The sequence below is a fragment of the Physeter macrocephalus genome, chromosome 6 (genome assembly GCF_002837175.3).
Source record: "Physeter macrocephalus isolate SW-GA chromosome 6, ASM283717v5, whole genome shotgun sequence".
Taxonomy (NCBI): Eukaryota; Metazoa; Chordata; class Mammalia; order Artiodactyla; family Physeteridae; genus Physeter; species Physeter macrocephalus.
The window spans coordinates 94,781,490-94,795,735 of NC_041219.1; the positions used below are offsets into that span (position 1 = coordinate 94,781,490).

The 14,246-nt window shown below is 34.5% G+C and overlaps 1 protein-coding gene across 8 annotated transcripts in view; it reads left to right on the top strand.

Moving 5' to 3' along the window:
* Positions 1-14,246, top strand: part of ADAMTS20 (ADAM metallopeptidase with thrombospondin type 1 motif 20) — a 198,200-nt gene that overhangs the window by 140,238 nt on the left and 43,716 nt on the right. For all 8 annotated transcript variants that reach the window (XM_007106837.4, XM_028491432.2, XM_055085676.1 and 5 more), the window contains one exon: positions 11,294-11,461. In XM_007106837.4, the coding sequence (XP_007106899.2) occupies positions 11,294-11,461 (168 nt within the window). The remainder of the gene's footprint in view (positions 1-11,293; positions 11,462-14,246) is intronic.

Here is a 14,246-nt window from a genome sequence, read left to right on the forward strand (position 1 = left end):
ACTGCATTTGGATAGCATCTAGTGACTGATGATATTCCCTGTAAGTCAATAGTTTAAGGTCTTTTCTCTTGGAGACCCAGTTTCTCAGAGAAGAACCCTTGAACGCCCTGCCAGTGAGCAAGAGTACTCTGGGCAGAGAGACTAAGGGTCAAGAGTTCAATGTGTAGAATTCCATTATTCTTCCTCCAGCATCCCCAACTCTGAAACTCCCGCAATTTAATTTCTCCAAAGAATAAACCCCTCATCTGCCTAAAGAGGAGTTCAGGAGCTGTAGCCCTTCTTGTTGCATCCAGGTGCTAAGTGGCTCAGAGGTCTTATAGGTACAAGGTTGTCTTGCTTCACATTGGTCTTTTCTCTTCTTTGCATCTTTCATTCTGTTTTATTTGCTTTGACTTTGTGGGTTGAAATAAAACTCAAAGAGGGAGGGGGAAATGAACACATATGGTCACTCCATCATTTTTAACTGAAACTGGTTAGGTTTTTGTTGGTTGGTTTTTTTTCTTTGACCATATGTCTAATCACCTCCTATTTTACTTTCTCTTCCTTCTCTCCACTCTGAAATATCTTGAAGTATGTCTGATGTGTTGTTCAGCATCTTGGTAAACAGAATTTTTTTACAAGGGGAACAAGATAGGGTCTTACCTGAATTCCCTTGAGGTGGTTACCCTCCTTCTCTCACTACTGAATGAGCTACAAATGTATGAGTGTGGAACCATGCCCCTGTTCCATTCAAGTGTTTAATAGAGAAACCCACACCATGGATTGTATTTTCACTACCTTTTTTTAAATTATTATTTACTGAGGATTTGGGAAAGGAAGAAAAAGACAGGGGAACGGAGGTTTAATATGACTTTAGAGTATTGTGTCAAGCACTGTTCTAGGTTCATTCATCCATTATCACCTTTAATCTCACAACTACCCTGAGGTGTAGGTGTTATTATTGCCACTTTATGATGAGAAAACTGAGGACTAGGAAGGTTAAGCATCTAGCCCAAGGCTGTTCAACTGCTGACAACTGAGGTTCAAGTGTAGGTCTCTGATTCCAAATCCCATGCCCTTTTTATTATTCTATCTTCCACTCCCCAGTAGTAAAACCTATAAAACCCCGCCTTAAATTTTAACAAAAATAATCTTTATCTGATTAATATAATTTTAAAATTAGCTTAAGTTCACTGAAAAATTAATCCCGAAAACATTTTTGCCTCACAACTTTTATTGCATATGATAAATAGACATAAATAGGTGCAGTGGGTATCGCTCCTTTAATTTCAACTCTGACTTTTCCCTTATCAAAGCCTTCATAGAGCTCATTTTTTATTTCTCATCTGAGAGTTCTCTGTGCATATTCCTTTTCAGATCTTTATAACCCTACTTGAAAGCAAACTTCTTGGCTTTACTTCTGTTAACTCCCACAGCTAGCATGAAAACATTTGTAGAAACTTGAAATGGTAAATCCTGCTATTCTGTTGGCACTTGATTTTAAGAATTTTGTAAATGTTACCATAGTAAGTCATGCCTTGAAAGTCAATCTATTTTTTTAAAGGTATGCTTTAGTTATTTTTCTGATCTCTTTACCTTTTAATGGTCTACCCACACTGAATAGTTTTCTACTTTGTTCCATCCAGGAAAGCAGACACTCATGGTTCTGAATGCAGCTCCCAGGGGTTAAAATGTGGGTTTTGATCACGGAACATGCCACACCATCTAACAAAAGTAACGTCCCAGTTGTTGTCATTTGTATAAAGACATCAAGAAAAAGTAAATGCACAATAATGGTCCCTAAAGAATTGTTAAAATTAGACAAGAGTTATATTATTCTCATATTGACAGTAACAATTTTTTTTCCTGATACCGTGTAATTGTTAAGATTTGTGTTAGTGAGTCAATAAAATCTCTGAACAGGAACTCTTTAGATGAGATTTTACAGAGGAGTCTGAAATGTTCATTACGCCTTTGTAATGCACACACACTATACTATTAGACAGAAAGTTGAAAGAATAATCTACAAGCTTTAAACTAATGCCAGTTTTTCCTGAGTAATTTTATTTGCTACAAATAGTGCTTACATTTTGAATTAGAATTACATTTACTGTGGCTTCTAGCAAAATAAACCTGAGATCAGTAACTCATGTTTGAAGGTTTATAAGGATTGTTTATCAAATCTTATTATTGAAGAAAATGAATCCAATAATTGAGTATTTTAGTTATCATATACTGGGGTGATTTTTATCCCAATTTCCTAATATTTATGTGTGGAAAACAGTATATGGTAAGTGAAATTTTCTGCATAAAGTACTTGCATGAGTTATTGCAATTTTGCTTCAGGTTTTATATTTGAAAGTGAAAATAATCACAAAATTTTTCCATAGCCATAATTATATTATAGTAAATTATCTTTAAATATTACTTGCAATTGAATTAGCCAGATAAATTATACATGAGATAATTGTGTTGCATTGATTAGCTTAGAACTGTAAATCCATTTTGTGTGTGTATGTAAATATATACATATATACCCCCCAAAAATTTTAGAACATGAAATAGAAATTAAAACATTATAATTTTTACAATAATATAAATGTAGTGAAAGTTTACTGGATATGTTTGTTATTAAGCATATATTTCTTTGCCCTTTAAGTTGAGACTCAAACATCTTTGCAAATGAATCTGACTTGAAAAATTTTAAATGTCTAAATTTGCAGATTTTAAATATAATCAGATACAATGCAACAGAATGAAATATTTCAGTAGTACATATTCTAAAAACCAAATGCTGTCTTGGATTATTAAAGCTGCATAGTCAAAGGGTATCTGTAACAGGTTAAAAAGGAAATATTCAAACTCCATTAAACTTTAAAACTCTAAGTATAATCTTTCAGGAAATACTATGAATGGGGTCCCTGTTGATAAGATTTAGTATCTTACTCCTTACTGCACATATGCATTGAATTAAAGGAACAGTAGCAGTACTATATTTACAGAGTTGACACTCTACTCTTAATATGCATATTTTTGTCATTTTTTTGCTTCTCTTTAAACAGAGAGATACCCTACTCTACTATACTCTGGCTGTTTTGCTCTAACTACTTTAATGTTTTACTTCTCCAATAATTTTGGAGCTCAATTTAAAATAGTATTCCACCATTGTAAGGAATGCCCTTAATTACAAAGTATTAATAGTTGTATAAAACTCATAGCTAAGATTTTTCTATAGTGGGGCTTTTCTCTTAGATAGATAGTTATCGTTGTCTTCCTGAAATTTAAAAAAACCATGCTGTTCCTGGGGTTTAGATGTGGCCTGTTTGTTTGATTAGCCTCTTTATTTTATTTAGAGAATGTTATACTAGGCTTCTTAAAAATCAGAAAGAAAAAATGAAACATATATATCCATGGATGCATACACACAATAGTGTTTTATTCCGTAGAATATCTAATTTCTGGACTGTTTTGGCCTGAAACTCTATCATTTCCCTTTGTAATATGTCATTTCATAGACAATTTTTTTGTTTCATAAGAGTGTTGTAAAGACATTTAACATAATCACCAAAACGTCGTTTAAAAAAATTCTCTGGCAAAATAGCTCTGATCAAAAATTTTCCATGAAAAATTTTAAATTTAACTTTACTATAGAAGCATACAATCGTTTAGTTTTGAAAAGTCAAAACAAAGATAAATAATACATGTTCCTATAGTGAGAAATTCTTTGATACTTTTGGAATTGCCATAAAGACAAAGAAAACCACAACTAATCCTCTCAAATTATTTCCCCAGAGACACTTCAAATACCTGATTATGTTTTAGCTACTATGATACGTTTGTGTTTAAATCAAAATCTCTCCATTTTATTCATTGTAAATTGATGCTTCTTATTCAGTTGCACCTGTCTTGATGGAAAGCATTTCTGGTTTGTAGTGAGAAGTTATATTTGGACTTAGATTTTTAATGTGTAATGATTGCATTTCTGTGAGTTTAGCTCTCCTAAAACAAAAAGACTGTGAACCCCTTTGTCACTTGGTAGCAGGTTTTCCTTGGTTGTCTTAGCTAATACCTGTCATACAGTAAGCAATAGGATAGACATGACTCCCAGCCATCCAGTTGTGAGCTTTCACATTTTCAACAGATGACTGTGGACCTTGCTGTCAGGAAACAGAGATAATGTGACATCTAGAAATAAAGTAAAAATTCGTTTCTTCATTAGATTGTTTGATGACTTAACGATTATGTTTCGAAAAACAACCAGAAAATTCCAAAGATTCTGAAAAGCAAAGTGAAATTGATTAATAGTAACTCACTTATTTTTATTCAGTTTTATTTTCTTGTTAGTCATTTTTTGCATAATAACAACATTGGAAAACTAAAATTAAGTCAAATTATGCTATTTCTGATAGCTGAAAAACTAAATGTCATTATTTTTAACTATCCCTGAAATGGTTTGTGATAAACCATAATATAGAATAAAATGTTTACAATAGTATTATCAAATTTTGATAATACTTGTTTAATGTTAAATATTTTCCTTATCAGCAAATGAAGAGGAATGTTAAGGAAGCTGTAGTTTTAGTGTTACAAGATACTTCTAGTTCTGACTAATTGACCGTGCTGACTTTAAACAATGGGGTCATTGCCAAATTTACTGATTGAAGTCCATTTAGAGAACTGGAAATTATTTAGGCTATATATTGAATTAATTAGGAAATTTTAAATAAAAAACCGAGAATCTATGTGAATTGCTAAGTTTTTCTGTAAAACCTGTGCTTTCACTGATTGGTTGCTTATCTTGATAATCATTAAAAATGTTTAATGTAGAACTTATAGTTGATGTTATAGCTCTTTTCTAATATTAAGTGTTTCTAATAATAATTTTCTAATATAAAATGTCAAATATTAGTTTTAGTACTTATTCTTAGAGTTATTTAGCTAAAGTTTACGTGAGGAACATAGAAACAAAAATATACTCCTTCATTCATAGATGACACTATGCAGTGGCAAGTGAAATAGACATTTCTAGCCAAATTTCTAGTCTAGCTACTTTTTTTTTTTTTGCCTAGCTACTTTTCTAGTCAAACTTAATTAGAAATAGATCCCATGGGCTTCCCTGGTGGCGCAGTGGTTGAGAATCCGCCTGCCGATGCAGGGGATGCGGGTTTGTGCCCCGGTCCGGGAAGATCCCACATCCCGCGGAGCAGCTGGGCCCGTGAGCCATGGCCGCTGAGCCTGCGCTCCGCAACGGGAGAGGCCACAACAGTGAGAGGCCCGCGTACCACAAAAAAAAAAAAAAAATCCCATGAATAATTAATTCTTACTCTTAACTTTGACTTCACTTGTTTTTCAGTAGACCAAACTTTAGGTTCTTTTCTTTTTTCTTTTTTTCTCTGGTTTTCAAAGAGCTAGCTAAGGGATCTTTATAGCTAAAATTGAGGCTGACCATTACTATGTAATTTAAGCATTAAATTTAAAACATACCATCTAAAGTCAGCTAAGGTAGCACCAGTGAAATAATTATTATTTTAGGAGAACTATGGTTCATGGTACAATGGAATTATTTCTTCTTTTGAGAAGAAGAATGGTTCATAACACGTTAAATTAGGAACAAGTGATTCTGGGGTTCTTTCTACTTTTCATGATTTCCTGCAATAAGTCCGTTCCCAGTAGAATTTATAGTCTAGCAGGGAAAAGAGACAGGGGAAGAGGTAACCAGGTTTTGAGGTATAAAAGCTCTGTAAGAGCCACACCTAATCTAGCCTGGACTGATATCCTCCAGCAGCCAAAGGAGGCTTTGCAGAGGGAGTGAGATTTAAAACTCAGCACTGAAAAATATGTAAGGATTGAAATGGAAGAAAGGTGCTGGGACTGGAGGACATGACATGTGCAAATGTTGTGAGCTGGGAATGAGCAGAGTGTTTTCCAGGAAACAATATTCTCTCTCTATGTCATCTTCCCATTCGCTTTTACATTATGGGAGACATTTTCAAGGTTGTCCTTCATATAATTAACATTAAGTTTTGCAGGATTCTTTTTATTCTTTATTAATTTTAATATTTTTTACATTTTGCTATAGCATTATAAATTCTTTAGAGTTTTTTAAGTTTGGCCCCTTCTCTCGTTTAAAAAATTCCTTTCTCCATACATTTACCCAGACATTTATATGAAATAGTTATTCTTTTACTAATATTACATATGAAAAGTAGAGGTTGAGTGAGATTAAAGAATTTACATACATTTACCCAGTTTGTTGTCAGTAAAAGGCAGTTTATACATGACAAGGGTATAGTGTAACAGTTACCTTTCAGGTCTATTTTATTGTTAATTAGGGTACATACTAATTCTCCCAATATCAGTATGTTTCCCACTACTTTCAGAGAGGATAGAGACCCAATCACCATTAACAGTTTATGAAAGTCTAATACACACACACACACACCCCACGGTTTTCCATTTCCTGGAACTGGAGCTAGGTAAACTTCATTTCCTTGTTTTATTTTGTCTTGCAATTTAAGTTTCTAGAATTAAATTAACAACAAGTTTCTCACAAATTGTCAATTCATTCATTCTTCTATAGTATCCTTATATGCAAACAAAGCAATAATCCACACTTCCAATATCAGAAGTAATCATTCTGTAATTATGTACAACTTCATTTGAAAAACAAGAATAGACTTGTTCCAAAGTTAATCATGTGAAAATGGACTCATTAATTCCAACTGTCCATCTTGAGACTGAATGTGCCAGTCAACCTGCACAATTCTGGATATTCTATTTTATTTTTAGGGCTTGCAAATTCTACATTTGCTTTGAATGCCCTGTTTTCCTTAAATAGGCACGTGTCTTCACCTAATTTATAAGAATAGTCAATTCAGATTACTTACATTTTATGTCACCACTTCCTATAGCTATTGCTCCCTAGTATTCACGGAAAAATCTCAGAAAGAGTTAGTTAGTAAGACTGTCAACTAAGGATGACAGAGATGATTTTAAAGAAAAAAAATTTTTGACGAGAATGCTGGAAATAAATTATACAGTTAATCCAAAAATGGTACAGATGAACCGGTTTGCAAGGCAGAAATATAGACACAGATATAGAGAATAAATGTATGGACACCAAGGGGGGAAAGAGGGGTGAGGTGGTGGTGGTGGTGGGATGAATTGGGAGATTGAGATTGACATGTATACACTGATATGTATAAAACAGATTAATAAGAACCTGCTGTGTAAAAAATTAAAAAGTTCAAAAAAAATTATACAGTTGATAAAACCTCAAGGGAATAGGAAGGTATCAGGGTTATAAAATAGAGAAGAACAAAAATGAAAAGAATTACTGGGGTCCCAGAGCAAAGAATGACCATGTTTGTGTTTTTCTACCAAATAAGCTATTTTGTGGAAACTTTACAACTCAGAATGTATTGCGGTTTGAGAGAAGGAAGGTAACATTTCACTAGTTATTTACTCTATGACTGCTTTGTTCCAACCAAAACATAATTCTTTGCATAATGTGTTCTCTTTTACTTAAATCCCCACATGGAATTCATCAGACATGATAAAATAATGTACTTATTCCTTTTCAGATCTTGGGGAAAGAGAGCGCTACTTTAAAAGTGTAACGAAAGCATAATTTACTTTGCAATTCTTTGATTTTATACATTTTGTCTATCTTTCCTAGAAGACTTTGAGTTTAATATCCAATAAATATATTTCATGGAAAAGTAAACTGTTTTAATAAATTATTTTAGAGTTTAATAAAAACAACTGCTTGCACCAAGAATCAACGTCAATTAATCAGCTGATATTTATCGTACCTTCCACTTTGTGGGCGACGTGGGTGGTCTAAAAGGTGCTTGACCTCTAGAAGTTTGGATAAAGTATGTGACAAAAATAGAAAATGATGAAGTGCCAAAAACAGAGACGGAAGAGTTCAGAGAAGTGAAAGATTGATATGTATTCACCTTAGACATGGGGTGGACTTAGAGTTTTAAGGATAAGTACTATTTAGAAAGCACCAGGGCAAGTGATTAGTCGAAGTAAAAGGAAATAATATGAATCAGGCACTGTGGTGAGTGAAAATGTCACCCTAAAGAGAAAGTAATTATGTTATATGTAAGTAGAGCAAAGGTTGCGTATTGAAACGAAACAGAATATCGTGCTGGAAAGGGATGTTGACTGAAAATTGGTGGATCAAGAAAGCAGGGAAGAGGTTTGTTTTCGTATTGTATTAAGGACAACAGAGATTCATGGTCAGTTCTTGAAAATAATAAAGAAGCAATATGTTTAAATTATGTTTAACACTAGTCTTGGTTACAGATTAGAATAACAAAGAAGAGAAAGAATAAAAGGTGACTTCCAGTTAGATGAGGAGAGGCTATTCAGTTTTGTGAGAAACAGTCCTCACTTTGGTAGTGAACTGTAATGTCCCAGTTTACATTCCACTCGCAAATGCTGCTTTTAGAGGAAATGCATTGTTCAATGCTAAAGTAGAATCTTTAATGTCTCTTCTTGTGTTACTTAGTTTCGTAAATGAATTGGTCATTCTTATCAGAAATATCAACAATTTACTGCATGTTTACTGTGTGATTCTTGGATTCTTGGCACTGATAAAAGAACTATGAGAATTTTGCAAAACAGAGACACATGGGCATTAGATAATGCCCATTAGATAAGGCACATCAAAGAAATATACAGGACCATCTGTCTTTGTCCATTAACAAACCTACATCTTCAAGACTGAGTTTAAATATCACCTCTCCCTGAATGCTTACCAAATATCCCATAAAGAAATGACGATTTTTCACTATTTTCTTAATTCAATAATATTTTTATTGTATTATCTTTATGGTTTTTACTGTCTTGTAGTATTTTTATTCTGATCTTTATTGAATTTAATATTATTTAAGATGTACTCTGGCATTATTCATTTAATAAATGGTGTCATTTAGATTATAAGAACTTTGAGGATAAGTCAAGGCAAAAGATGGTTAATGAATCTATATTTATATGCTACTCTTGGTATATGGCAGAAACTCAATAATCATAGAGTGAATAAAATAGTAAACATTTTTCCATCTTCCATAAGTACTACTGGGCTCATATCATGAGTATTCACAATAATGATTACTTTTTACAGGGGACTATCAGGGAGAGTAATAAATCCTCATTTGTTCAAAAAGTCACAGTTTAAAAGTTAGAAAAATTACGCAACCAAGGAGAAAAACATTCTTGTATGTGTGAACATGTATGTATAGTCCCAGATAATATATGCCTGGTACTCTTCAGTATGTGATGTTTTTAGTATAAACTATGTTATACTCTTTGAAAAATAAACAATGTAGTCAAGAAACAGGCAGGGAAGTGCCCAAGATAAGAGGCCAAGAGGAGTAGAGCATAAAGGTAGATCTGAAAGAGAAGGTCCGTAGTAGGAAAGATGAGATCGGGCACATTCAGAATGAAACAATACCATTTGCAGCAACATGGATGGACCTAGAGATTATCATATTAAGTGAAGTAAGCCAGACAAAGACAAATATCATATGATGTTGCTTATATGTGGAATCTGAAAAAAATATACAAATGAACTTATTTCCAAAAAGAAAGACTCACAGACATAGAAAACAAATTTATGGTTACCAAAGGGGGAAGTGGGGGGACGGATAAATTAGGAGGTTGCGATTAACGTTTACATGCTACTATAGATAACCAACAGGACCTACTGTATAGCACAGGGAATTATACTCAGTATTTTGTAATATCCTATAAGGGAAAAGAATATGAAAAAGAAAATATATATACATACATCTGTTTGTGTGTATATATCTATATCTATATCTATCTATATATACATCTGAATTGCTGTGCTATACACCTGAAACTAACACAGTATTGTAAATCAACTGCACTTCAATACAAAAATAAAAAATAAAAAAAAATAGCAGGAAAGAATGTACATGTAATACAGTTTATCAAGACCCCTTAGCGATTCACACTGAATTAAAGTGTGTTCTAAATGGCATGTAAAGCTGTAGTTGTTAACAGGAAGAGAACATCTCAGATATGGTAATGTCTTAATAATCAAGGCACCAAGTTAAATTAATTGCTTACACAAATGGGATATAGTATAGCAGATAACATATAAAGGTAAATTATCCCCAAACTATTCATTTTTTTAATTTAAAATATTTTAAGCATCTAATACTCTATATTAGTCACTCTTTGAACTCATAATATACATAAAATGCATAATATATTATCTGATGTTCTCAGAACTCAGTATATGTTTCTAAATGAAACCATATGTAACCAGCTGTCTCAGAGAAATGAGAGGAGTTATCTGGAATCCGTGTCTTCTTTGCTTAACTTTTCGCTGGTACATATATCACGCTGAAAATTGTCAACATCCTCAGAGTATATGAAGGAAAATGGTAGAAGAGGAAGCTAATATTCACCAAAGATGTACCCTGTGTAAAAGGACTGGATTAGATGTCTCATGTTAATCTTCATAATAAACCACTAATATTGGTGTCATTATCATCACTTTATAATAAAGAAACCGAGGCTTGGCCAGGGGATGAAATATGCTTAAAGTCACCCATATAGTAAGTGGCAGAGCTGGTATTCATTGCCAGAGCCCAAGCCCTTCCTCTCCTCTGCACTGGCCTTGCTCATAAAATGGCAACTGGCTGAAAAACGAAGTCCGATCATTGTTTTACATATATCCTTACAGAGATTTTAGGTAGTTTGTTTTTCACTAAATATTTTGTAGGGTTGATGATGGGGACATACAGTTGCCAGATGGATGCAAAAAACAAACCTGAACTGAATTGCGCTTAAAAAATTAATTTTCTGCTTTCTCATAGTTTCCTACATTGAGAGATTTTTGTTTTGTTTTGTTTTTGACATCCAAAGCACAGTTTGCACTGTGGCAAGACATATGGGGTTAAAAATTGAATAGGTGGCGACCATACAAAATTGAAAGCAAGTTTTATTGAAATGTGTGTGATAACAGGAGTTAGCTGCAGATAATCTTTAACCTCAAAAGATCTAAAGCATATATGTGCCAGAAGAGTGCATGGTATATGGTAGACAATCAATACTTTTTTGAAGAATAAATGGATACCTTATTATATCAATATCAGTGATGCTCGAGGGCAGATTGGCAAATTTTAAATTCTCTCATTAGAAATATCAAAGTATATCTTGATGAAATATCAAGTGATGATGTTTTGATTGCTTCATTTTACACTTCTTGCAGATAAACTTAAATTAGTAAAGATAAAATGAATCAAGTGCATTCATATTTATTTTCCAGTGCTCAGCTCCTTGTGGTAAAGGTTTAAAGTACCGTGAGGTGATTTGCGTTGACCAATTCCACGGGAAATTAGAAGAAAAATATTGCAGTCATCTACAGAAACCTCGAACTCATAAAGCTTGTAGATCTGTCAGATGCCCTTCATGGAAAGCCAAAAGATGGAAGGAGGTATGTAAGATGTTTTATGATTATATATGTATTTTTGCATTTGCAAAGAAAATCTTAATTCATTCTGTATGCTTTCACTAACCTTGAAAGTTTTACTCTACTAAATGTGTTTTATTCTATTACACAATTTTTTTGCACTATGCTCTGAATTAATATTGTACAGTGTTAACACGTTTGCTAAGTTCATAGCTTAATAACAAATTAGTCTTTTGATTTTTTTTTTGTGGTTGTAAACTTTACAAGAAATTCTGTTCCTGAATACTAGGGAGGCTACTGATGATTATAATATTATTCCAGGTGACCTAACAGTAAAATATACATGATGAGGTGTTTAGTAACTGCCTTGTTTCCACGCTAAAGTCTTGGATTTGAGCTGAGTTTGCAACTTGGAAAAGGGACTGGTAACTTCCAGATGGATCATAATTAGAGATGGTTTAAGAGTCAGGGACATGACAGAACTAGGGAGCCCAGCTGGTCTAAGGCCAGAGTGGACACACTTGGAAAGACTCAGCAAAAATGAAGCTGATGCGGAGATGAGACCAAGGCTGAAAACTCAGTTTATGAAAGAAGGGTGATGGATACTTGCTCTGGCACACTAAGGGAAGTAAGCTCCAGATCTTAACTGGGAAAGGCATATATTTGAATGTGGTTGTCCAGCAAAGATCAGCCTGGGAAATATTAAAGAGGAAAAAGCCATAAATGAAGCCAGAAATGTTAACTAGAATAATTTCCTGAGGCCTGATTTCAGTGGGGCTAGGCTTTCAGCAAAGCTATCTGGCTGCTCTCAGCAGTATCTCAGGATACTTATCCATGTCTTAGAGGAGCTAGTCCTACGATGGGAAAAAGAACCTCATCTTCTGCTGATGGAACTTCCTTGTCTCTGTCTGATGTTGGAGCTATGTTAGGAAGATAGGGGTTCAGACAGGAGCTAGAAGTGGGGTTTCCCTGGACCTCTAAGTTTTCATCCTTCACTCCGTGAGATCAGATTCTTGGCGGCAGAGCACCAGCTTTTAAAGTGACAGTGTCAGCGCATCATTATTATTATTATTATTATTAGACATCTTTATTGGAGTATAATTGCTTTACAATGGTGTGTTAGTTTCTGCTTTACAACGAAGTGAATCAGTTATACATATACATATGTTCCCATATCTCCTCCCTCTTCCATCTCCCTCCCGCCCTCCCTATCCCACCCCTCTAGGTGGTCACAAAGCACAGAGCTGACCTCCCTGTGCTATGCGGCTGCTTCCCACTAGCTTTCCACCCTATGTTTGGTAGTGTATATATGTCCATGCCACTCTCTCACTTCGTCACAGCTTACCCTTCCCCCTCCCCATATACTCAAGGCCATGCTCTAGTCATTTTTGAATAAAAAGCTCCCAAATTGAGTGAGGATCTCAGGTTTCTGTGTAGAAGAGTTAGCCTCTGTCAAGTGTTAGGGTGTTGAGAATTGTGGTTCATCTTTGACTGAAAACTAGGGGCAAACATGTCTCTGTTTTTCTTCTCAAAACAAAAAGTATATATCTGAGCCCTTACTTCTGCCCTGAATTTTGGTACAGTAAATAAAATTAATTTTGTGGTTTAGCAGAGGCCATTATTTAAAAGATATCCCATTAACCTGTCTTATTTAGTGAATGCCACTACTACCTACTAAGTCGTTCAAAAAAGAAACACTGGGTCCGTCCTGTCTCCTTTGATCCCTCAGTTAGTTATCCCCTAGCTTCTCTCAGTGACAACACGCAGAAGCCGCTGGTGGATGGAAGTGGAAGTGGGAAGAGACTCTGCTTTTTGGCCACCAGCATCCCTTTTGATCCTCAGGATTCTTTTGCTGCCTTGCAGCTGCTGCAGCTGCTGTGGTTGCTATTCATGAGGGACACTTCCTGACCCTTGACATCCAGCTCCACAACAGTGAATCAATCATGGGTGCTAACAACTTGTCCTTGGCTTGCCACCAACTCTGAAATTATATAAGATTCACTAAAGGAATGTATTTCAGGGGTTTCTAAGATACCGATATGAATATGTAAAGACTAGAAAAAACACAGATGCTTTTGTACGGAGTCGGCTTTTTTTCTTTGAATTGGTTTTCCTTGTCATAGCAATTAGCTTCATACACCCACACAGTCCCCCAAACTCTGCCAGAAACAAATGACCACTAGTGAAGTCGCTGGCTTTGATTTATTCTATAAAACGTACCCACATGAAGTTAACAATTGCAGGCTGTCAGTGAGCTGCATATAATAATATATTCAACAGAAGTGTAATTTCAGAGGTAGTTACAAGATAATCACTGGTTGCTACTTTGTTCCAACTGCATAAATTGTAACATTGCTTTACTAGAATCCCTCACTATAATTTCATTTTATTACTATTTTACATTGTACCTCTAACGGAAAGACTTATTTGGCAAACTGTGACCACAGAGGTGCTCAAATGAGTTTTGAAGTTAACACTCTTCATTTGGTATTTGATATCATTTTTTTTAAATGAAAGGATTTAGTAATGCATTTTAATGACTGCAGCCAAACAGGAGCAAACATTGCTATATAGAGTCCTTTGTCCCTAGGGTCCAGATGTATACGTTTAGAGGCAAAATAAATACTGGAATCATTTAAAAAGAAAAAAGCCTCATCCTCTTATTTCTGGAACCAGGCTTTTTGTTTTTGTTTTCACCTAATTTTACCTATTTGGGAATAGCAGCTTCACTTGTAAATTCAAGTTTTTAAGGCTAGCATGGGGTGTTAGCATTCTCATGGTCTCATGCTTAGTTCAGTGCCATCCAAAC